Below are 26,592 nucleotides of genomic sequence, written 5' to 3' on the forward strand. Positions count from 1 at the left end.
GGAGAGAGCTTATAATGAAAGGTGTTCATGATATGGGGATCCATGAACCAGCCTTTTTATAATCATGTGCGTATATACACACACACACGTGGATATTTCTCCAAGAGCTATACTTTCATCAGTCTAAACTGGATCTGAAAATTAAAAACTTAAGCAGTGGTGCTAAATGAGGAGAGGAGAGGCCAAGGACATAGCATTGAAACAACAGATGGGGAAGCAGAGCCCTGTAAGATGGTTGGAGATGAGTATGTGGGCACTTCATAGGGCTCTGGACCCCGGATACTGAGGGTGTGCACAGGATGCTGAGACCGGAAGGGCCCTTAGCAGACCAACTCCTTCACTCTGTGGGGTGGGTATGAGTTCAGGGGTTAGAATACCCAGGTTACAGAAGTACTACAAAAGGAAGGCTCAAACTGTCCTTAACCCTAGACCCACCCTCCCACTTCTTCCAGAGTTGAGAGAGGGAGGAGGAGATTCAGGGAGAGGCTTCACAGCAGGTATGGGGAAGAGGGTGGTGGCCCAGATTATTCCTTACAAAGTGTTATGCTCCAGTTAGGAATTCCACTCCCAATTCTCTTAGCCAGCATAACGTGTTAGCCTCAATTTATTGATGAGAAAAATGAGGCTCAAAATTCACTGACCAAAATTCAGAGTTAGGACAGTAGTAAAACATGAGCCAGATTTGGGTTTTCTGATTCCATCCCAGGATGGAATAGGCCTCGTGCAACATGAGAACTGGAAGGGTCCTCAGGTAGTCTAGTCCTCCTTCCCTCTTCACTGATGGAAAAACTGAGTCCCCAAAGGGTTAACTGACTCACTCAGGACCACAGAGCAAAAAGCAAAGAATTGGGTTTCTTTATGCTTTATGGCTTTCTATAAGGACATATCCTTTTGCTATGGTTGGGAAAATTAATGACTGAATCCCTCTCCACATGTAAAGAGACAGTATTTTAAGCTCACTGGTGACCTAAATCTGTTTCTTAGTTAGAACCCCCCTTGCACTTAAATAATTTGACACAGAGTAATATTTTATTAGCATAACAATTTATTAGCACACAAATGACACCTCTAGATCTCAGCACATATAGGATCTTATATAATAAACATCATAAACATATCCTTCCAGAAGAAAAGGATCTGCTATTAACCAATTCCCCATCTCCTGCAACAGGCTGCAGTCCATCAATAGCTCATCCCACAGAGTTAGGTTAAGCATGATTTATGTGGACTAGCATCAAGGCACTTGCCTTAATTAAAAAAGATATATGTGGTATAAAACATGTTCCTCAAAGTCATTAGCCTCGAATAATTGAAAAAAAGGTAAACTACTTTTTTAGTAAATAGACATGACAGAATTGGAGTTCATTCACCTGTCACCCTGATATTATCTTGGTTTTTTTGTGTGTGAGGAGGATTGTTGCTGAGCTAACATCTGTGCCAATCTTCCTCTATTTTATGTGGGATGCTGCCACAGCATGGCCTGATGAGTGGTGTGCAGGTCTGCACTCAGGATCTGAACCAGCGAACACCTGGCTGCTGAAGCAGAGTGCGTGAACTTAACCACTACACCACTGGGCCAGCTCCTATCTTGATTTGCATATAAAATTGCAAAGGAGACAAAAAAATGTAGTGTTTTATATAGATTGTTCACACTAACTGTTGAGAAATCATGGCAGCACCAGAACTCAAACAGTAATTTCCCAACTGATTTGAATTGAAAAGGCAAGAGCTGTTTGATTCCAAGTATCTTATTTTAGGGATGGGGGATGGGGTGGGGAAGAAAGCTTCCCTAAAATAAATTTATTAAAGCTGCAATTAAAAATCCTTTTTGGCTAAGGCTGCTTGTCTGCCTGCCAACTAAAAAAGCTTCAGTTAGAAATTGTGTCATTGGTATTTTGTATTAAGATCCTAATTATTTGGCCTTTTTCAGAGCCATAATTTAAGTCCAAGAAAGGTTATACAAGGTTCCAGCACAGACTCACAAACGTGGACTCTCCAGTAAAGGCATTGAGTGTCCCTCATTATTCCAATTTTCACAATGCAATGTATCTCCTTCCTATTTTGCATCACTGAGAAAAATAAAATACACACCAAGAAAAAATCCACTATTTAGTATAATGCTACTGTATTTAACATGTTTACCTTAAAATTTCAGGTGCAAAATACTTTTTTAAAAAAATAGTCCTTGTCAGGATAAAAATTACCTTATAAAAATAAATCTCCCCCATTCCCACATCTAAATCCTCCAGTCCTAAAGTTACTTTTTTTAAAAACTAAAATGTACTTTTAACTTACAGTATTTCAATAGTATTTTACTTTAATAATACACTATGATAACAAACCAGCTGGTGTATTTATTGGTCTGTTCCATTATAATTGTCATTCCTTTTTTCTTTTTTAAAGATTGGCACCTGAGCTAACATCTGTTGCCAATCTTCTTTTTTTCCTTCTTCTTCTTCTCCCCAAAGTCCCCCAGTATATAGTTGCATATTCTAGTTGCAGGTCCTTCTGGTTGTGCTATGTGGGACGCCACCTCAGCATGGCCTGATGAGCAGTGCCATGTCCACGCCCAGGATCCGAACCGGGGAAACCCTGGGTCGCTGAAGCGGAGCGCGTGAACTTAACCACTCGGCCACGGGGCCAGCCCTGTCATTCTTGTTATTAGCACTCAAATTAACAATTTCATTCATGATTATCTAAAATCTTTATACCAAAAAAAAGAAAGCCAAATTAGTTCAAAGCCTAAAGTCTTTCTAGATCCAATTTCTTCCTCTTTGCAATTTTTTTAAGCCCAGTTTCAAATAAGGCATCACTAGAACAGATAAATAAAAACTTTAAAGGAAAAAAGAAGAGAAACATTAAAGAACAGAAAAATTAAGCAAAGTCAAAATCCTGTCCACTGGCTTTTTACCATGTCACCGTGGAATCAATCCCTGAATAGACCAGGGGCACTGATGCCTCCCTGTTTGCCTCAGTTGTCTGCCTTCTGCTCAGACCTCAGTCCAGACTCAGCCGAGCCCCTCCATAAAGCACCTCCAGGTGCCCCCATGTGTTACCTAGGAGAGTTACCATACAGCCCATACTCCCAGCACCTGGCCCAGGGCCCTAGACTCCTGCATGGGTCCTCAGGAAGTATTTGAGGTATTGTCTACATTGATGCAAAAATAACCTATGGCTCATCTATAGCAATATATAGAGGAAAACAATACACTAAGAACATTAATAAGGATCAGAGCTTGAATTTATCATTATAACTTCTAGACTCAATTTAAGTTCCCAAGAAATTCACTGCAGCCTTTTTCTCACTTTTATAACAGGATCAGGGCTAACACCCAGAAAATGTGTTCTTAAATGACAAATTACTCAGAGAATGGCCCTGCAGAAAATTACTGTTCTTGTTAAAATGTAGTCATTAGCATTAGAATAGTCTAATAAACTCATCTAACACCCCATACATATTTAAAGATCACCATTTACCACAGTGTAAATTTATCGAAAAATTTTGGCTTCAATGTCTACTATTGTTTAAAAACTACGTCAGACTATCCAGATCTTGTTTTCCTTTGATCCAACTTTAAAAAAAGGAACTGTCAACTAGACATCTGTCAATTTCACCCCATCAGAGGCACAGCTAGCACCACAGTCAATCTACTGCTCCAGAGTAGGTCGGCCGGGGCTTTTGCCCCAACCCTGGCTACCAGTGCTCTTCAGCTCTTTCAGCTTTGCTGAACCAGTGCCCCTCCCCTTCTAGAAACAGAACCCAGTTCTGACCTCACTCTCAAACTAAGGCATAGCTCCTAATCCTGATCACTGTACTGCTGTGTGGGGCTCACCAGGGACTGGATCCCATCAACTGAGTCCCTCTTTTCTCCTGCATTTGGTCAGAAATAGTCCTTTCCATGGTCTATTCCTGTCACCCCTCTCTTGAATGTCATCCTTAGTCTCTCTGTGCACTGGTACTCCACCCCTCTGGTTGTAACAAATTTAAAAATAAACAAGGTGTAAGACTTTTAACCATCAAGAGTGTACACACTACATTTCAATTAAATGACCATTTTATGATACTCAGTTTTGTACATTTGTCAATAAGCAATGAGAAAATGCTTCATTTAGACTCTAAAGTTTAGAGTAAGCAAGATATTTTTCTATCAATAAAGTGTGAAAAATATCACCTGATGAACTAAAGTCCAAGCCCTTGAGCAAGAAAGCCAAAGAAAACATTAGTTTTACTGGTGAATTAGGCTTTGCTTTCAGGTTTGATTCCTTTAAAAACCAGTAATCATAAAATTTTAACACTGTGTAAGTTTAGGCAGACTTCAACCCAAGCAGAGAAAGTGAGAAACAAATTCTAGAGAAATCTTAAATGTTTTTACAGATAGCTACCAAAAGCAGAATCTCCTTTCCTTTTTTGGGTGAGAGAGGAACAAACCAGAACACAATTCAAGAATTTGCTAATTGCATAACGCTCCAGAATTGTTTATATCTATGTATGGATAGAAATGTCAGGAAGAGATCAAATCCTGTTACTCCATTCTTCGAAGAGGCTTCCCAAAATCTTTGGACTGACATTTGTTTGCTGTGCTAGTGTCTGTTGAATTATAGAGTCGTCTTGAACACGCACTCATTACTCTGTTACATGGCTTTAGACATCCCTAATGGTCTGGATTCAAACCTGGCTTGGGGGAGGGACAAGAGGGATTAAAAACAAATGACTGACAAGACACTGTGATTTTACTATTAGTGTTCACAAGACGGGATAGAAAGGGCAAATACTGGCTACAAACAAACAAAACACAAACAGCAGTTAACATTTCTGAAATTCTAGACTTAAGTTCTAAAAGGATGTCAGAATTCAGGACACTATTACATTTAATCATGATGTCAATCACCTCAAAGGTAGAAATCCAGCTTTTCTACCAAGGAACTGCTTCATTTTAATAACAGAAAGGCATTTTTGATGTAAACAGATGGGCAGAGCTCTACCAATAGAAAAGCAACATTTGCAGTTTATGGATCCAGCAGAAAAGCTAAATATGTTCAAAAGTGTCCCATTCCAACAGATGTGCTACCCATAGGGTTTGCTTCTCATAAATATTTAAATTGTTTAGAATGCTGGACCAGGTTGAAAAATGATTTTGCATTTTTGCAATTATTTTGTTTTAAATGGTGTGGCTGTCTCAGCCTCATATAAATTAGTCTCTTGGTCCTAACTTTGGAAAACCTGTTTTTTTTCTCACCTATCAGATACAGAACTATAAGCTTTCAATGTCGGACACTCTTGCTTTTCAAAAGGAAATATTCTGTAGCCACAACTTGTGGCCAGCTATCACAAATAATACACCCACAGAACTTGGGTTGTACAAAGGTGATGCTTCTAAATCCTCTTGCATAATAGTTTTAGGTGGCCCGAAGAGTTAAAAGCTGTTGCTGTCATCGACATTTACTGTACATCAATAGAGTGCATGGCAGTAAGCATTAGCTTTGTTTTCACTAAAACATCTACAAATTAATTATTGATGTTCTTTTGGAAGCACTCTATTACTTTTATTGGTTACAGTAAACGTTTCTTGCAAAGTAAAGATGAACAGTAGTTTCTATTGAGAAAGACTTAATCCCCAGCCCATCCTTGCTAAAAAGCATGGTAAGGAAAGAAGATTCACTGCTAAGGAAACAAATTCTTTTTTAATTTTTTTTTTTTTGAAGATTAGCCCTGAGCTAACATCTGCCGCAATCCCCCTCTTTTTGCTGAGGAAGACTGGCCCCGACCTAACATCCATGCCCACCTTTCTCTACTTTATATGTGGGATCCCTGCCACAGCATGGCTTGACAAGCAGTGCGTAAGTCTGCACCTGGGATCTGAACCTGTGAACCCCGGGCTGCTGAAGCAGAACGTGCGAATTTAACCGCTGCATCACTAGGCTGGCCCCAGGAAACAAATTCTTAAGGGAACCTGTCAATCTTTTTTTTTTGGAATTCATCCTCAAGTTTGCCAAAACCTCATTTAAAATGCTATATAGAATTGCTGAGTCAGCATTATGACTTTTATCGGGCAAGCTTGTTACTGGTCATCAGCCATAGCAGTTTAGGACAGATTCCATGGGAAACACACAACATAACTGAAGGCTAACACAGAGCTTAATGGTAGAGAAATACTCAGAATCAGGGACAGACAGAGATCACAGAAAAGACAGTAAGGATTCCTGTTATTCTTGCTGACTATGAAGAGTTTCTTGGTTACCTACTTACCCTAAACAAAAAGGCACGACTAAAAACATGACTACAAAGAGCGTTCTGCATAATGTGATGCTGGCTGGTAGGATTTCACAAACCAGCCCAGCCATCAGGTTCCTGATAAGACTGTGCCCATGGTTCCCAGCCTTAAGGCGAGGAATGGTGCTTTCCTATTAAAAGCCGTCGGAGAGCAAAGACTGGAAATAGAGAAGCAAAAGTACGAACAAACTCGTCTAGTTATTACCTTGTGCTCCAGAAGCCTTTTGATCTGCTGGTGCGTGAGCAGGCACAACATTCACTCCCTGCCTCCTTTCCACTACCTCTCCTAAGAGCCATGTCAAGGAGGCTCTGGCACCTCACGTAAATGCCAGCTACATCCCTGTACCTCCTGGAGAAGGAAGAGTCCAAATGTATCTCCTAAAACAGGATGGTAATTATGTTTACAGTTCAATTCGGTAGAATATTTACTTAATTCCAAGAATACCTCATATCTGCAAGAAGGCTTGAAACCACAGTATTTTCCTTTTTTTATTCTGCCTATCTCTAAGTTCTGCTGCATTTGTGTATCTGCAAAGGACATCAGCTTCAAAGGAAGAATGCTGTCTAGCCAATAGGTTAAGATTTCAAGTTTGCAACATTTTCCAGCTCCATGGCTAGACAATATTCTTTCTTCCATCTACTTTCTCAACAAATCTGAGTCTAAAGACTCAGAGACCGTTGGGAATACATATTCCTTTCTGATTCTGAGATTCTTCTGCAAAAGCCATCGCTTCATATACACTATAAAAGAGAAGGTTTTCTTCTTCATCTTTGCAATACTCTCCCCGAGCCAGGGAATCCCTCACAGAGGGATTGCATTGAGCCAGCAGAACCTGGATGCCAATGGCCTCATAATCTCTGCGAACTTCCTTCAGTGTATGGATCCCTGCTGTATCTAAAAATTGTATTGCACTACAGTCAATCACTATGGTACGGAGCTCCAATGGATCGTGGGAAAGTTGCACTGAAATTTCATTCTGGATTCCACTGAGAGTCACTGGTTGCTTTTTGATCTTTCTCTTTGCTGCCTTCTTCTGAGCTGCCTTTACTAAGACTGGGTTGAGAGTTTTTTTATATAAAGCAGATTTAAAACATTCTTTGTTTATGTAGTAGAGAGGGGCTACAAAGCGGAAAATCTTGATGCCCGGCCTAGCCTGAAGGTTCTTATAAGCAGACATGGATTCAAAGATTTCAGTCTCTTCCACTAAGCCAAGCAATGAAACCTTTGGCTTCTGAGTGCGGAGGATGACACAAAACATAGAAAAACAAACCCCTATAAGCAGGCCTAATTCAGTACTTATTAGTGCAGAGGACAGCATAGTAACAAACCAGATAACTGTATCCATTCTGCTAACCCTCCACATCTTGGGCAGATCCCTAAATTTACGTAGGGCTCCCCGGAGATTTACAATAGTGATCACACCAAGGACACTTTTTTGAAGGGAATAGAATAAAGGAGCTATTACCAGGAGGACCAACAGAAGAACCAGAGCTGTCATCACACCAGAAAGCTGAGATTGGCAGCCTGTTGATTCTTTAACCAACGTCTTTGCAAGAGCTGCGCTAGTAGTAAAGCAGTGAAAGAAGGAAGGGATGATATTGCAAAAGCCAATGGCATACATTTCCTGATTAGCTTTGACTGTGTAGCCATGTTTCTTGGCAAACATCTCAGAAAGTGATACAGTGATAGCAAAACCAATGATAGAAATAGCTATTGCATCTACAGCCACACTGGGAATTAAGTTCCAGTCCGGTGCTTTGGGTGGCATAAACCCAGTAGGAATATGTCCAGCAATACTGGTATTGTATTTCTCATGTAGTTTTCCAAAATGAGAGGCTAATGTGGCTGCCACAACGACAACGAGTTCTGTAGGAATCGGTGCCTTAAGCTTGGACTTGAAGTGCTCATTGAGTTCTTTGGTTGGCAAAAGAACCAAAAGGCACAAAAGGCTGGTGATGAGATCACAGACATTGGTCTTGTGGATGTTTCTGAAGATATGTATCCAAGTAGTGATGAGTGAGCCCACGCCACTACTCCGAGGCAGGCTGAGCCCAAGGAGATACTTGGCCTGAGATGTAAGAATAGTGAAGGAGGCACCAGTGACAAATCCACTCAGCAAGGCATCTGAGAGGTAGACAGAAACAAAGCCCACTTGAAAGAAGCCCATCGCTACCTGGAAGGAAGGATATACAAATGTTAAACACTGATGGAAAAGAGCTTCGAATCCTGTATTACCCAGGCGTTTCTTTGCATAGAGACACACCATTAGAGCATCACAGAATGTCAGCTAGAAAAAAATGCAATCACGTCTCAATCCTCTAATTTTACATAGAGAGAGCTCATTTCTACTCAGAGGGCTAAGCAACTTGCCCAAGGTCACACTTACTCATTAGCCAGATGAGACAAGAATTTAGGATTCCTACCTTCTTGTACAATGGTTCTTAAACTTGAATAAGGTTCAGACCTCTTCCAAAAAGAAAAAATTCTCAAGGATCCATAAAAAACCATAAAAACTCAAATTGGAAAAATTCTTCTAATTAAAAAACCATGTATTTTCTTTAAATTACAAATCATTACCATAAAAGTAAAGTTTTAACTGGTAAAACCAAAAATTAGACTCACATAAAGATAGAATCACACTCTTGAAATTATTATGGAACTCTCTTTAATCTAACCTCACATTGAGAAACTATTCTCATCCAATGTATACGTGCTTATGCCATACTGCTTCCCACAGTAATTCTGCATCCTCAAAGATAGAACGTTTTCATTTCTTTTTCCTCTTCCGAATAATTCCTCAGAATTCTACCGCGCCCTTCCTCACTCGTGGTGAGGCATACTAACAAAAAGCAAAAATGGACTCTGAGGAGCACAACTCTTCTGCACGTCACCCCCTTCTCCCTTCCCTCCTCATCCAGGCACCAAATAAAGTGAGCCACTCCTCCCCTTCCCTTAGTGGTTCCAAATGCCTGTAATAGAGAGGAGCTTTAACGTTGGCACTGACTCCTGGATGCCAAAAGGCAGGGGCGTGATGATAATGGAAGATTAACGGCTTCTATGGGAGATCCAAGAAGAATTTCATTTCTAATCCTTTCTCCTGGGTGATAATATGAAATACCCATTCTCACCGTTTCCCTCCCCAACAGTCTAAGAGAACTACTATTTTGAGTGAGAGTTACTCACTAGAACAGCAATTCTAAAGGAAGTAGGGGGGTCATCTATTGTTTGAAAAACTCCTGCACTCCTCTCCCCAATCCTCATTCTCTTATCCTCCCACCTGATTGTTAACGCTGACTCTGCCAAGAACCAACCACACAGAATCCCAAGCAAACCAGTGTTTCTCAACATAGAAAATTAAGGAGTTGTACTAGGTGGTCTGAGGTCGCCTTCTGGTCTAAATTTTTACAACGGAATAATTAAAATCTGGCTGACTGATATTTATTGGTTAAGAGGCAGCCTAGGGTTGAGAAAACAGAAGCAGCCTTATCTTACCTGTGGAGTCAAACCAGCGTTTGAATTCTGGCTCTACCCCTCACATATCCTCTGCATTCAATAAATGATAGCCTTAATTATTATGATCTCTAAGACCCCTCACAGATCTGAGATTTCATGTATAGAGATTTCTTTTGCCAGAAACCACCACTTGTTCCATTGTTCTTACCTGATAAATTCCAGCCAGAAAGGTTACAGTGCTGCCAACTTTAATTGCATAGCAACTTCTGTCACATATCCTGTCTGACGTCTGGTTTAATGACGTGCTCCCATTTGAAACCATTCCTAAAGAAGGGGCAATATGGACTGTGTCGTAGCCAGCTTTGAGTAGTTCTCGGTCAACTACCTCACCAATCATAAGGCACAGTACTCCAAAAATGCCCACAGAGATGTGACGGGAGGTACCCAATAGGAAATAAATTAAGCTGGCAAAAAAAGATGTATATAGACCATAAATAGGTTCTTGGCCAGCCAAGAGAGAATAAGCAATGGATTGGGGCACCAATAAGATGCCCACAATCAAGCCAGACATCACATCTCCTAAAATGTTTTTCTTCAGATCATATTTTGGGAGCCACTGCAAAACAGGTAGGAAACCAAAAATCATATTTTTTGCTTTGGTTGGACTGCACTGGCAACTCTTCTGCAGTTTTTTTATGACAAACTGCTTGAAGTTAGTATTTGATTTCTCTTGAGGTTCCATGTGGATCCTAGGATAAGGTCTGCATGGCTCACTGGCCTCAAATTGCTTGAAGTCAGTACTTGATTTCTTTTCAAGTTCCAGATGGATCCTAGATGGAGGACTGTATCGGTCATTTCCTTCAAATGAGTCCTTGGGTGAAAGGACATGTGGCTCTTTACTTTCTGAAGACATTTCTGGAGATAGATGCTTCAGCCTCCTACCCCAAAGAAAACACCAGGGTTAACTGGTTAAGTAATTCTCAGTGCTCACACATTTTAACAGTCCTACTTGTCATTCATGAGAACTAAGAGTTCAGTTTGGGGGCAGGTACCTTACATGCACTTTCCTTAGTTGAGCCTCAATTGTGAAAGGGGGAAAAAAAAGAATTAGACCATAAATACCCAAGTCAATGCAAATAATTCACTGGGTACAGGACTTCCCAAGAGAATAAATCATCAAGGATTCTTCTCCATCTCTGCTTGGCTCCTCCTGCAGTTTTTTCTCCAGAAAAGCTATCAGGCGGGCTGTCTCCTCCTTTCTATATGCTATCAACTGTCTTCTCTCCAGGTTTTTCACTCCTAGACATACTGCAAAACAGGATCTCATCCCAAACCTTGACCCCTACCTGCAAGTCCCTGAAACAAGGAAGCTGAACCTTTTTTATGGGGGAGAGGTGTCCCTTTTTATAACCCACTAACTGTTGAAAATAAACATAAAGGAGAAAAAGAGAGTGATAGAGTAAAGAAAAATGTTTTTGGAAAAAGAAAGAAACTAGAGCAAAATACATTTGGGTCTTTGAATAGCACCCCCTTGCTTGGTAGGAAAGAGGAGAGAGAAGCTGATTAGAGATTGCTGAGGCAAACAAATGTCAAGAGCATAGGGGGGGCTGAGGGGGCAAATGTCTGACATATGCTCTGGAAAGTTTCAATCTATTCTACTTTGTTCTAGAATAGAGTCATATCTGCCCTGTGGGCAGGGCCCATGTTCACGCAAAGAAAGATTCGCTTTACTATTAAGGACTCATTCTGAACACAGGCTGAACGGAGGACTAATGTTGCCCTCTCCTTCCACTTGGAGGGTAACGAGGTGATCCTCCATCTCTGGGTCCTAAACTACAGAACTAGGGCCATGGGACCTACCACTAAGAACTGCAGGGAAACAGAGGTGGTAAAACTAAGCAAAAAGAGAGAAGGAACAACAAAAAAATAAGTCATTGTAATAAGAGTAAAAAAGAGGAGGAAAAAGAAACAGGCTCTCAAAGGAATAGAGTGTAAACTATTTACCAAATACTTCACAAATCAGTGCCTTTGTGATGTTAGCGTAGCTTAGAAGGGCCATCCACCTCTCTGCCTGTCAAGATTGTAATCATTTTTAAAGCCAAGTTAAAATGCTACCTCTTACACAAAGCACTGCCCAATCTCTCCTAGCCCCGATCAATCACTATACCCTGTGTCCCACTGCATAGTGCACCTCCATTATAGTACTAATGACATTCTTTTTTTTTTTAATTTTTTTTTTTTTGGTGGAAGATTAGCCCTGAGCTAACTGCTGCCAATCCTCCTCTTTCTGCTGAGGAAGACTGGCCTTGAGCTAACATCCATGCCCATCTTGTTCTGCTTTATATGTGGGACACTTACCACAGCATGGCTTGGCAAGCGGTGCCATGTCCACACCCAGGATCCGAACCGGCGAACCCTGGGTTGCCAAAGCCGAACATGCACATTTAACTGCTGCGCCACTGGGCCAGCCCCTAACTACATTCTTATATTATTTACATAGGAGCCGCTCCAGCTCCTGGAAGAAAGGACATCTTGTTCCTCATGGTAATCATCAATGAATGTAAAACAGTAACTCTGAGATAGCAGGCTTACACAAGCTTTGAATGAAGAAAAGAATAAATGAATAAACAAATTTATGACTGTAGCCAGACAGAGATAAAATATATTAGATAGAGGACTCAGGAAGCTTCCTGTTTGGGAACTGACAGAAAAATAGGCCCTTGTGAGATTCTATAAACCTAAGGTTATCAAGAAGCCATAATCCAGGACCCATCACCTATTCAAGATCCCGAGATATGTAAAAGTAACCCACATTAATTTTGTTTAGGATGAAGGATCATCACTGAACAAGAGCCGAATAACAGTTACTTTGGTGGTCTTGTTAAGCAGATGATGAAGAAAAGCTTCAGTGACCGCTTACCCTGGGCAAGTCGATTAGACTGTGGACACAGCAGATCTTTGTTCCGCACTGCAGCCGTCTGTGGCTCTCCTCACTTCCCGCTTTCAGGCCACGCTAGTCCGAGTACATTTCTCATGTCCTTCTTTTGGAGCAGCTCTTGGTGATTTCTGGGTCAAAAGCCTTTTCCAAACCTAAGATACGTAAAAGAGGGATAATAAAAAACTAACAAAATCCAAATCTTGCCCTATATGACTACAATCTGGGAATGAAAAAGACAAAAATTAATATTTTCTATCATCAGTAAAGTTGAGTCAAAGAAACAATCAATGAAATTGAAGACAGAGCTATAGAAATTGCCTAAACTGAAACAAAGAGAAAAAAAGAATTAAAAAAACACAAAAAACAGTAACAATGTAAGAGAACATTCGAGAGCTGTGAGACATATTAAACAAGCTAACATATGCAGAACTAGAATCTCAAAAGGAGAAGACAGAGAATGGGCAGAAGAAATATTTGAAGACATACCGGCCAAGAATTTTCCAAAATTAATAAGAAACACCAAACCATAGATCCAAGAATCTCAGAGAACACCAAGGACAAATATAAAAACAAAACCCCACACCTACACATATCATATTCATGCTACTGAAACCAAAAGACAAAGATAAAGGCTGAAGACAGGCAAAGAAAAAAACATACATTATATACAGGGGAACAAAGACAGGAATTATAACAGACTTTCCTATTGGAAATCATACAAGCTAGAAGACGATGGAGTGATACTTTTATCACAGAAATATAACTGTCAACCCAGAATTCTATACCCAGAGAAAATATCTTTTAAAAGATGAAAGAGAAATAAAAACTTTCTCAGATAAACAAACACTATGAGAATTTATTACAAGTAGAACAGCACTACTATATACACATATAGTAGACAGAAACTCAGGTCTACACAACAATACACAACAAATAAACAAAGTCCAGGAAATGGAATAAATGAAGATAAAATCAAATTTTTTAATTAAAAAAATCTTTAATTGCTCTAAAAGATAACTGTCAAAGCAAAACTAGGAATGCATTTTGTTTATAGCATATACAAAATAAACTATATGAAAACAATAGCACAAAGAATGGGAGGAGGAATTGAGAGTGGTAAGGTCTTACAAGATGTGAAATGACATATTATTATTTGAAAGTAGGCTCTGATTAGTTAAAGACGTATATTGTAAACCCAAGGGTAGCCACTAAATTTTTTTTTTAAGGTAAAAATAATAGGTCAATTCTGGAGATAAGAAGGAATCATAAAAAATTCTCAATTAACACAAGAGAAAGCAGAAAAATAGGAAAAAAAGAGACCAAAAACAGATGGAACAAAATGAAAACCAGCAGCAAGATGGTAAAGTTTAATCTGAACATATAAATAATCACATTAAATGTGACTGTCTAAACATATCAATTAAAAGACAGAGGATCATCAGATTGGAGAAAAAGATAAGACCCAACTATATACTGTCTATAAGAAACCCACTTTAAATATATAGATAGATTATAAAGTGAAAGGATCTGCCCAATTTAGTAACTTATTTAGCTTGTAAGTGACTCAGCCAGGTAATAAAATCCAGATTTTAGGATTCCAAGAATAGCTCTTTTTTGAGCATGGCACTATTCCTACTACCTATCTAATTAGCTTTCTCTAACTTCAGGTGCTTCTAAACACTTCAGAATTCAGCTACTCTACATATCCCAGTTTCAAATACTTGCTGCCCAAAATAACCTAGCACTGATATCTACAAATTTGTACCTAACTCTCCTTTCTCTATAGGCATGGTCTTTTTCCATCTTTAGCTCTCAAACACAGGTTATTCACTCACAGACAGTCCTAGAAGTGCAACTGATTCAGCCATTAATCTGAATCCTAAAGCTATCTATTGTCTCCTTACCTATTCTACTCACCCCTAAGATTCTCCTCAAAACTGTTTATATCTTTTCTTTTTAAAACCCAAAACAATATAAAACTACATTAAAAATTATCTTAAACTAAATTGTAGTTATGACCTCCATACAAATTAAGCTCCTGAGAGCAAGCTCCATTCTGGGTCATCTTTGTGTGCCCAAAGTATCCAGGCACATGCTTTCCAAAACAGGAGCTACAATGTTTGCTAAACACATAACCCAAACAGAGAAAAGGAGGATGGAAGGTAATATTTCCTCTCAAGTGGAAATATCTACTTTGGAACATATTTTTCAAATATCCCTTTTTGCATACAAATTCTCCAACTTCCTCAAACCTATTATTGCCTTCAATTTTAGTATTCACCAATCGCATTAGTTACATTAATTATGAAAATTAAGAAATTACAGTGTTTATCCGTGAAATATGGTCTGCAACCAGACTTCCATTTTAAGAAGGTTGGACTACAAACTACACATTCAATAAAGTTCAATAAAGCAGGATTTTACTCTATTATCTAGACTAATTTCCCCCTTTATTAACATCGACAACTGAGAGTAGACTAACTCAAGAAAACACCTGAACCTTCCACATTACTGGAGGAAAAAAACAATAAAACATTTTTGAAAAATACATTTACATATGCATATATTGAAGTATAATGGCAGTATAGGCAACACAAAAGAAAAGACATTCTGTACTTTCTTTTTTAATCGAGGACATGCAGCTGTGACTATCTAGAAAGTGGTCTTAACCAGGTGACTAAACAGCGGCACTGGCACAACTTCCCGTGTGAATTACTGAGTCCAAGAGCACTGGACTAGAATAGAGGGACATCTCTTCTAGATAAGCCAATAGTGGTCAGCCAACTTCTATTTGAAAATTTGCAGTTATAAGTGAAACAATGTCTACTTTGAGCAAGCAATTACAGCATATAATTTTAACTAATAGTGCATACAAAACACTTTGGCAACTTGTGAAACTGAAATGCCCTTTCAGAGGGTGACAGTTTTCAGAGGAGAATGGTAAAGTCCGCCTCTGAAACATAATGGTTCCATATTCATGCTCTGCTCTCACTGTGTATATGCCACAACATCACTGCTAAATAAAACTGAAGCTGCCAATTACTATGACCATAGCGTCTAAGCAGGGGAGAAATCTGCAAGAGCTGGAATAGTTTAGAAAGGCTTCAAGGGGGGCCAGCCCGGTGGCGCAACAGTTAAGTGTGCACATTCTGCTTCAGTAGCCTGGGGTTCACCAGTTCGGATCCTGGGTGCGGACACGGCACCTCTTGGCACACCATGCTGTGGCAGGCGTCCCACATATAAAGTGGAGGAAGATGGGCACGGACGTTGGCTCAGGGCCAGTCTTCCTCAGCAAAAAGAGGAGGACTGGCGGCAGATGTTAGCTCAGGGCTAACCTTCCTCGAAAAGAAAAAAGAAAGGCTTCAAGGGAAGAACATATCTCACCTGGGCTCTGAGGTCCAGGTCAGAGCTGAGAAGACGAGGAGGACTTGGAAAATGGATGAGGGAGAGAAGAACAAACAGCAACAGTTCTGAGGTTGCAGGAAAAGAATCAGGAATTAGAATGCTATGTTTAAAGCATGGATGCATGTGGGAGATTAGTGGGAGAGGATGCTGGAGAGGGACCTGGGGGGGATTCTGGAGGCCCCTGGACGCCAGGTTAATAAAAGTACACTTTAATCTGCAGGCAGTGCACAGACCCTGAAGGCTTTTGAGAAAATCACTGTATCACTCATTTGATAAATAATTATGTATTATCTTATTATATCTTCTGGTTATTTAATTCTTCTACTAAGCAATTAATAATTTACTTTTTTGCCTTTTATGAATAAAAAATAGTTCAAGATTGTTTAGAAAAACAAACCTAAACCATAAACAGGTAAAAGCAAGGCAGAGTCCCTGTTTACACAGTCCCATCTGATCCTCCAACTCACTGTTGTCAGACAAGTCCAGGCAAGATCACAGCGCTGGAAGGCCCAGGGGAGTCAAGGATGAGCAAGGGCTTCTGTGTCCATCTCCATCCCACTCACAGGTGCCTGCAACCAGGATGGCTGGAGCCCAGGCGACTGTCCAAGGCCCTTGCTCTAGATTGAGAAGTTAACACTGAGACTGGCCCCCTGGAGGAAAAGGAAGGACCCACTCCCCATCAGATGAAATTTCAGACTCATCTTTGTTCTGTAGGCTGCAGCGTTTGCTTACTCTACAAATATTCATAAGTGCCAATCAGCCTTGCAAGGCTGGACTGATTAACTTTTCCATGTGAGCTCCTACACATTGGGTATTACTCTTCATCAAATCATAAACATCTGCCTACTATAAGCTAACCACTGTGCTAGACACAATGCATCAGAACCTAGACCCCAAACCTAGGAGTCATTCTTTCTTTTCTCAATCCCCTACTCTCATATATATTCCATTAGTAAGCCCTGTCTGCTCTACCTTGAATAATATACCCATTCTCTCCCTACTGCCAAAAGTTTCTGGAATCCAATCACATCTCACTACCCTCCAGTGTCATACCTCACCTGGGCCACTCTAACACCCTACAATATCTGAAGCTGCATACCTCTCCACCCTCATTTCCTATTGGCCTTCTTGCTGTTCCTGGAACAAGCCAAGTTGATTTTCTTCTTAGGGTCTTTGCACTTGCTCAAGATCTCTTTGCCTGGAATAATCATACCCCAGACATTTGCAGGCCTCTTCTCATCCTTTCAGGTCTCACCTATTTCACCTCCTTAGAGAGGCCTTCCTTGATCATCCCAAATAAAATAACAGCCCCATCCCATCATCCTCTAAACCCTTACCTGGCTTTATCTCCTTCATAGCACTTGCAACTTCTGAAATTATATTACGTATTTATACATTTTTAAAAACCTATTATTTATAGTCTTTCTCATATGTACTGTACCCCCAGTACCAAGAACAATGCTTAACACATAGTAGGAGATCAGGAAATTCTGGCTAAAAGGAGTAAGAAACACAGTTTCTACCCACAATCAGTGGGTATATACCGAGTTCTAAATAGATAAACTATAACACTCTAAGTGCCAGGGCCGGCCCCATGGCTAAGCGGTTAAGTTCACATGCTCCGCTTCAGCGGCCCAGGGTTTTGCCAATTCGGATCCTGGGCGCGGACCCAGCATCGCTCATCAGGCCATGCTGAGGCAGAGTCCCACATAACACAACTAGAAGGACCTACAATTACAATATACAACTATGTACCGGGGGGGGCTTTGGAGAGAAGAAGAAAAAAACGATTGTGGCAACAGATGTTAGCTCTGGTGCTAATCTTTAAAAAAAAAAAAAAAAAAAAACCACTCTAAGTGCCATAACAGATATTTGAAGTATTCTGCAAGTGAAGAAGAGCTGCAGGCCAATATGAAGAAGATGAAAAGTAAAGAAAGGAAATGAAACTCAGGCAAGTGACATGTCCCAATATAATCCAAGACCTAAAAGGCCAGAGTCCTGGAGTGAAGTTGCAGGAGATAAAACTGCAGTGAAAGGTCAGTTCCTTATGTAATCCCAAGAAGCCTGGACTTATCCCGTAAGCTTTCTGACAAAGGCATACTCCAAGGCAGGGCAAAGATGGACGAGGTCTGACATTTCAATGATACCACTAGATAAGAGAGGATGCTTAAAGGAGATGGACAAACCTAAGATGAATTCTGAGGTAGACGACACAAAAGGACAGTGTATGGGAATATGGAGGAGGAAATGGAAAGGTAATCAACAAAAAGTGTGACTTTAGCTTTCCTAGGTTTGAGATTTCTATAAGGTATACAAATGAGCATGCCCAGTAAGCAATTAAAAATGGGAGGTCTTAAGCACAGGAGAAAAGCCAAAACTGGAAAAATGGGGTGGGTGAGGGGTATATAGGTCATCAGCACACAAACGGTACCTCATTCTTCTCTGAATTACCATTGTTTAGATGTTCAATAAACGTTTGTTGAATATACATTTTATCTTCCCAACTAGATTAAAAATTATTCAAGGAGATGTTTTATGCTTTTTGTGTACTCTCACAATACCTAGCATAGAACTGGGCACACAGGAGGCACTTAATAAGTAGTTTTTGATGGATAGATTGGTTTTTATTTTAAAAAGTTATTATAACAAAAAAAATTTCAGAAAGAATGAACTTTGGGGCCAGCCCTGGTGGCCTACTGGTTAAGTCTGGCACACTCTGCTTCAGCAGCTCGGGTTTGGTTCCTGGGCACAGACCTACACCACTCGTCTGTCAGTGGCCATGTTGCGGTGGCGGCTCACATACAGAAAGAGAAAACCAGCAACGGATGTTAGCTCAGGTGAATCTTCCTCAGCCAAAGAAAAAAATAAAGCATTAACTTTGACTTTTTAAATCTGATATTTGTTTCTTTGAAAGATAAGTGATATTGTTGCTGGTGGTAATGTAAAATGGTGCAATCACTGTGGAAAAGTTTGGTGGCTCCTCAAATAGCTAAACAGAATTATCATATGACCCAACAATTCCATTCCTAGGTATATATTCCAAAAGAATTGAAAATAAGGACTCAAACAAATACTTGTATGCCAATGTTCTTAACAGCCTTATTTACAGTAGCCAAAGGTGGAAACAACCCCAGTGTCCATCAGCAGATAAATGGATAAACAAAATATGGTATAAGCCATGCAATGGAATATATTCAGCCATTTAAAAGGAATGAAGTTCTGATACTCTTCATCTACAAACGTGGATGAACTCTGAGACCACTATGCTAAGAGAAAGAAGTCAGACAAAAAACAACAAATATTGTATGATTCCACTTATATGAAATATCTAGAATAGGCAAACTTATAGAGACAGAAAACAGATTAGAGGGGCTGGCCTCGTGGCTGAGTGGTTAGCTTCATGCACTCCGCTCTGGTTGCCCAGGGTTTCCCCAGTTCAGATCCTGGGTGCGGACATGGCACCACTCATCAAGCCATGCTGAGATGGCTTCCCAGATAGCAGAGCCAGAAGGACCTACAACTGGAATATACAACTATGCACTGAGGGGCTTTGGGGAGAAGAAGAAGAAAAAAAAAAGATTGGCAACAGATGTTAGCTCAAGGTACCAGTCTTAAAAAAAAAAAAAAAAAAAAATATATATATATATATATATATATATATATATATTAGAGGTTACCAAGGGCTGGGGGGAATGCAGAGTGATTGCTTAATGGTTATAGAATTTCTGTTTCAAGTTCTGGAAATGGATAGTAGTGATGCTTACACAACACTGTGAATGTACTTAATGCCACTGAGTTGTACACTTAAGAATGGTAAAATGGCCAATTTTATGTTACATATATTTTAACATACACAAAACCAGGAGGAAAGAAAGCAAACTATAGCACTGTAAGGTTCTTAATATGAAATGGCACATCACTCAAAGGTAGAGAGTGATAAGTTAAAGATGCAAACTATAAAACCTTAAGCAATCCCATCAATAACAAAGAGTTATGGCTAATAAACCAACAAAGGAGATAAAACGGAATAATGGAAAATACTAAATAATCCAGAAGAAGACAGAGAAGGAGGAAATAAATAGCAAGCATATAAAATAACCTAGATCTAAAATTTGTGGAAAACTTGAAGTCTTAACATTAACCTAACATTAACATGAACAACTCACCTACCAAAAAAGTCTCTTCTCTTGATATGGAAAAATCCCAGCTAAACTAGGCTGGAGTAGGCGTGGGCTGTGTAGTTCGGAAATAATTTTCCAGTACACACAGTGCTTGTAAGCAGTGGGACCGTGACTGGAACCAAAGCCTGTTTGAGTCAAACCTACTCTCTCTCTGTCTCTGGGCTGCTTATTTTAAAACTTTCTAAATCTTCAGAAAGTTGCAAGAATGATCACGGAACACCGGTATACTCACAATCCACCTATTCAGCAATTTAACAATTCACCAATTGTTAACGTTTTTCCACATCTGCACTTTTGCACTCTCCATACACACAGGTTGGTTTGTTTGGGGTTTTTTGTGTGTTTTTTCCCTGAATTATTTGAAAATTGCAGATATACTTTAGCCTTAAGCACGGAATTGAACCAACATGTTTAATCACTAAGCTATGCTGCCTGTTCTTCAAAAGAAGCATTCATTTACGACATGAGAGCAAACCACCTGGATACTCTTCAAAGATTGGCAGTGCCTCCCCACCTCCTACTGAATACAGCCTAAAAACTTCAGTAGTCTTCTCTCTATGAATAAGCCTGAAACAGCCTTTCTTTTGCTTCCTTCCACGCACCAGTGTGCCAGTCACCAATCCATGATATATTCAGCATCCTCTGCTCTTCTGGGCCTTTGCTAGTGTTGTTCCTTCAGTCTAGGATGCCTTTCCCTTCTATCTCCATCTATCTCGGTCCTTTTTCTAATCCTTTAAGGCTCACTTCAAACACCATAGGATAAGGGGGTTGAAACTTCTTAGGCTACGCTTCCCCAACATGTTACAGATAATTATTTAGCACTTCAGTTCACACGTCTGTCAAACTAGAGTATACATTTAAAGGCAGACATCAAGTCATCTTCTTTTCCACAAAACCTAGCACATAACACAGTGCCTCACACTTGGTATGTATGGCTACACACCTATATTTACTGAACTGAACAAAGAGGTGAAGTTTCAAGCGAACACAATAAAGACAAGAAAGTCTTCCTTATTTTCCAGTTATCACAAGTGATTAACAATGTTCATTTACGTCTGTGATGCAAAAAGAACCACCGGCAGAAGGCTCCTATCAGTAGCACAAGTACTACGACACGCTGTTTCTAGTATAACGCCCCATAAAAGACAAAGCAATAAAATACCTGACAGAAAAATAACAATGTAAAACCACGATCAAATAATTAAATAGTGCCTTGCACAGTGATTTACTGCTTTCAAAAAGATTTCACATACATCTCTCATTTGCCTCCTCAATAAATCAGGGAACAGATTATGAATTCCTATTCTCCATATGAGAAAAATCAAAATTCAGTCACTTGCTCAACTGGTAGGACCAGATTCTCAAACCTCATCTTCCAATTTCCAAGCTTGGCTCACTTTCTAACTTACCAGATGGCCCCCAAATTTGTTTCCTTGCTAAGAGATCTTAGGAGCTGGTTCAAAGCAATACTTTGTGGCCAAGTTCTCAACTCATTGCTGAGTCTCTTACTAATTTTAATAAGCAAGGGTTACAAACTGCTTGAAGCCGGTTTGGTAAAAGGATTAAGAACAAAATTATTTTTATCTTTCATATTACACACACACACGGGTAACTTTTTCTTTTTCTTTTAGGACCAATAAGGTAAAATTTACCTCTGTAGCTATATTTTGGCTAGAATAATTAGTAGCCTAGACCAGTGTCAAACAAGCCAAGCAGGCTCCTGCCTCCATCTACTTTTGCTGGCCTTCTAACTGAATGCTACTGCTCACTCTGTTCATAGCTTTTCCCTGCCTGTCTTTTAGGTTTTTGCTCAGACACTGCCTTAATCAGTTCCTTCCCAGACACAATCTATCAAACAGCACCCCCGCTGCCGCCATGCCCCCTCCGGGGCCCATCCCTGCCTTGTACCCCTATCCCCTTTGCTTTATTTTTCTCCCTGCCCCTTCTCACCATCTCATATTATACATTTATTTTTTTGGTAATTGGCTATCTTTCCCATAAAGGCAGTGACTCGCTATTTTGTTCACAGCTGGATCCCCTGAATAAGCATTTAACACATATTTGTTGGTCAAATGGAAGAAGGATAGTTTCACACCTATGTGGTAAGGAAAAAAGAGTTACCCCTCCCCCTTTCCCCCAACACACCAGAGCCAAGTTTGTGCCAAGAAATTATACTTTGGCAAGAATCTGCCTGGGGGTTTACGCTTACTAAAAGTGATGTCATCGCTCAAACATCACCCCTAGTAAATCTAATCTAGATTTGTCCAAAGCCCTGAATATGTCATCTCCAGATCTTCCCCTAGGAGGCAGCACATTATAGTACAATGATATCCAAATACAGAAATAACGTTAAAATGCAGACTCTTGGGCAAATCAAGCGATGACATCCAAGACTCAGCACCCTGGGTGATTCTGAGTCAGGGAGCTGGGGCCATACTTGGAAAATCACTGGATACGTTCTGGAATCAGCTGGAATCTCTATCCAGATCCCAGCTACCCTGTTCAACAGCTGTATGGCGCTGGGTGAAAATCTTCATTTTACTCAGCATCAATCTCGCACCTGTAAAATGGGGATAACAATACCTAACTTGCAGGGTTGTTGCAAAGCTAACACAAGTAAAGCATCCAGTACAGTGCCTGGCACATAGCATCTGCTCAATAAATGACAGCTACTAGTCTCTGCCCCTTGACATTCCTGAAGGAAAAAATGGGCTCATTTCTTCCCACCAGGTTTGGCTCTCCATTTCTCATGGTCTCAATTTTCAAAAAACAGAACTTCTGCTTAACCCCAATACTGGATATCAAATTACTTCCAGATTTCACAGAAAGAGCCCTGGGGACAAGGAGAAACAAAAAGAAGGTACTAGAATGGGTGCCAGCAAGGAGTTTAAGTCCTGAATGCTTCTAACTCACCGTGGTCCCCAATCTGTGCAAGGAAAGAGCCCAGCCTAATATTCCACGACTTCGGGAGAACTGGGTACAAGTCCTAGCTCTGCAAATAACTTGCTGAGTAATTTCGGGCAAGGCCCTGGCCCTTTTGGTGTCCTTTCCATGTCCCCATCTATCCAGCGAAAGAATTTCAACTTAGTCTATGAGTCTCGAAAACTACAGGTCTTGATTTGTACTTAACCAGGTGTGTGGTTTTAAAAACCAAGATAAGTCCTCTCTCGTGTCCAAGCCTCAGCTTCCCCATCTGTCCAGCTTCCCCATCTGTCCAAGGGGTGGGGGATGGGGGGTGGAAGGGTGGTCGTGGCTGGTATCTCCTCGGTCCTGCTGCCAGATATCTGACGGCTATCAGACGAGACGGCTAGTCGAAGACTCGGGGCGAAGAGCAGCACCGTTATGAGCGAGGTGCGGAGGCACCGGCTTGACGTGTGGGGTGGAGAGTGGGCAGCCCTCGGCCAGAGGAGCGGGGTCGGGTCACCGGGGCTCTGACACTCGCCCCCGCCGCCGCCGACCGAGGGAATAACCGCGACGCAAGCCCGTCGGTGCGGGCTTCCTCCCACCACGCCCAGGACCCAGGCCAGGGCGACCGTGGAGGCGCCGCCGACCGCGTGGAGGCGGGCGCCGCTCCTTCCCCCTTCCCGCGTCCCCTCCCCTCTTCTCACCTCTCGGGGCCGGGCCGGCGTCCTCGGCCGTGGCGGGGCTAAGGGGACCCGGCGGCGCGGGCGGAGACTCGGCCGGCCTCCCTTTAAGCGGGCTGTCCCCTTCCCCGCCCATCACCCGGCCCCCCGAGGAGGCGGGACCCCGCCAGCCAGGACGCGGGGAGCGCCGGCCGGTACCCACCCGCTGGGGAGGAAGGCGCCGCCAGCACTAACGCCCGGCGCGGCAGTCACGTGGCACCGCGGCGAGCGACGCGGCCGCCAGCCAATGACGCGGCTCGGACCGGCGGGGGTGCCGCCCCCTGGCCGCTTTCCTCCTCGCGACTGGCTGCCTGAGCAGAGGGGCCACGCGGCCCTGAGTCTTAGGGACATTCATCACCCCGCTCTGGGGAGCGGTGAATCATCGCGGGGTGGACAGATCCTGGGTTCCCGGCCTCAACCGCCAGCGTATAGGGAGGAAGAAGCACCAACGGAGACGCGGAAGCGCTCCGTCTAGAGCTGCAGAGTGCTCTGCGTTTGCGAGGGGCATCGTCTTCATCTCGGACTCCCGGGGACCCAGTTCCCTCCCACCCACCTTTATAGATGGGGAAATGGGAGCCCTCAATGGGGAAGGGTCAGCTAGCAAGTTAGAGGCTCTTGCCCCAGTGTAACTTATCCTCCACCACAGGTTCCAATAGCCAGAGGCTCTTTTTCAGATGTAAATAAAAATGTAAAAATAAATATGAAATGTAATTCCAGTCCTCGTTTAAAACCCTCAGGGCCTCTCCTTGATGTTTACAGATAAAATCAAATCCCTCCCTATCCCCTCAAAGCCGTGAACGCTCTGGGCCGTGGCCCTTCCCGCCCCCCGCCCCGCCTCGCGTGTCTCCCTCCCTCACTACGATGCACCCCGCCTGGCCTCCTTTGCCCGTCAGGCATGTGATCTCTTTCAGGACCTGAACACTGGTTCGGTTTACCTGGTTTCTCCTTGTCTGTCAAGTCTCAGCCTAAACGCTCAGCGCCTTCTCTGCCGGTCACATCCTAGCATGTTGTTTGGATTGAATTATGTGCCCCGAACTGGGCGCTATCTGATACTGAGTACACGTTAGTTTGTTCATTCTTCCTCTTGTTTAAAGCTTTCCGGGCCCACTAGATGGGAACGGAAGAGGACCTGTGAAAGAAGCAAAAGGGTTACCTTCCTTTCCTTCCCTTTCTAAGGAACCTCTTCACAGTCATTTAAGGGACTCCCTTTCTTATCGAGAGATGATCAAGTTTCTGTCACCCACGAGATTCAGAACTTCCAGTCACAAGCCTAACAGGATCAGAGCGCCTGGGTTCTACTCCTGATTGCTGTTCCCTTATGACTGAGACAAATCACTTTACCTCAATGGGCATCGATGCTCTCACCTTTGAACGGGTCATGAATGGCTCCACACCGGGGCCTGGAGAGGGTCAAGGGAGACAATGGGCGTGAGGTACTTTGTCCACTCCTTATGGGCTACAGAAGTAGCGGAATGGCAACAGTTGCCAGTTTCTGGATGCACAAAGCTCTTCCCATTCATGATCTTAGAATTTTCACAGCAGCGTTTGAGAAGGTGCTGTATGATCATGTGCCACATGACGATATCTCGGTCAAGGAGGGACTCCGGATACGACAGCGGTCCCATAAGATTAGTACCAGACAGCCTAGGTGTGTGGTAGGCTATAACGTAGGTTTGTGTAAGTACACTCTGATGTTCATACAAGGCCGAAATCACCCAATGAGGCGTTTCTCAGAATGTATCCCCTTACATTAAGTGAGGCACGCCTGTCATATGATTCTCTCTCTATAGGTGAGGAAATGAGACTCAGATGTTAGGTGACTTGTCCAAGGCCCCACAGTTGATAAGTGACAATAGCATGATTTTAACCCAGTTATACCTGACTGCAAAGCCCACTCTTAACCACTTTAACACTTTAACCACTTTAACCACTCTAACACTTTAACTCACTGTGTTAGTTAAATGTAAGAATCCAACCCCATCCTCCCATGTAACAGACACAATGAAGACTGGTTTAATTTAATAATGGTTATCATTTTCTTCTTTTATTCCATCATTTTAATCTACATTACAGATGAGGAAACTGAGGCCCAGAACATTGTTACTGAACAAGGTCATGCAACTGACAAGTAGTTAAGGTGGGACAGAAGTGAATTTTCCAACTGAAAGCTGTCACATGCCAGAACCCCTCGGAACCCCTGTAAGTCAGCCTTTAGTGCCTCCCTGCCTCCCAATTTAGCATCCCAGGCTGCTGTTAATGTGTAGTCCCCCCACCTGCTCGCATTCACTATCCCTACCGCAGAGGCCACATGGAGCTGGACTTTGGTCTGCCACTCCTACTTCACCTTCATGATGTCGAGTTCTCTGCAGCAGGAATCCAAGGGGTGAAACAGATAACTGAGTCCCTGCTAATGGAGAGCTGGCTAATAATCAGCTTCCTCGATAACAGCAGGTCAGCAGCCCAGCCCGCCAGAACCCTGATCTCTTTATCCCTCCCATCTGAGCCTGGGCATTTTCCCTCCTGCTGGTCTCAGGGTTCACAGAGGTAGCTGGCAGCCAGAGGGTCACATATTACAGCCATAACTGTGTCCTCAACTGCTTTCCAAAGAGTAACTAATGCTCCGCTAACTGAGGGTTTGTGGGCCAGCAGAGAAGTCATCTCAGGTCAGAGGCCCCTTCCGGATTCCCCTCAGCACTTCCTGACCACCCGCTCTCCCCAGG

At 42.0% G+C, this 26,592-nt stretch overlaps 1 protein-coding gene across 7 annotated transcripts; it reads right to left on the bottom strand.

Annotated features, from left to right (window-relative positions):
- Positions 1-1,027: 1,027 nt before the first annotated feature.
- SLC26A2 (solute carrier family 26 member 2) lies at positions 1,028-24,107 on the bottom strand. 7 transcript variants are annotated; one of them, XM_023616900.2, is made up of 5 exons: positions 23,858-24,064; positions 16,536-16,685; positions 12,646-12,815; positions 9,934-10,663; positions 1,028-8,445 (listed from the first exon to the last, which is right to left on the bottom strand). In XM_023616900.2, the coding sequence occupies exons 4-5, from the start codon at positions 10,636-10,638 to the stop codon at positions 6,940-6,942; spliced, it is 2,211 nt and encodes a 736-aa protein (XP_023472668.1). In that variant the 5' UTR covers positions 10,639-10,663; positions 12,646-12,815; positions 16,536-16,685; positions 23,858-24,064; the 3' UTR covers positions 1,028-6,939.
- Positions 24,108-26,592: the final 2,485 nt, after the last annotated feature.

The sequence above is a fragment of the Equus caballus genome, chromosome 14 (genome assembly GCF_041296265.1).
Source record: "Equus caballus isolate H_3958 breed thoroughbred chromosome 14, TB-T2T, whole genome shotgun sequence".
NCBI classification, from domain to species: Eukaryota; Metazoa; Chordata; class Mammalia; order Perissodactyla; family Equidae; genus Equus; species Equus caballus.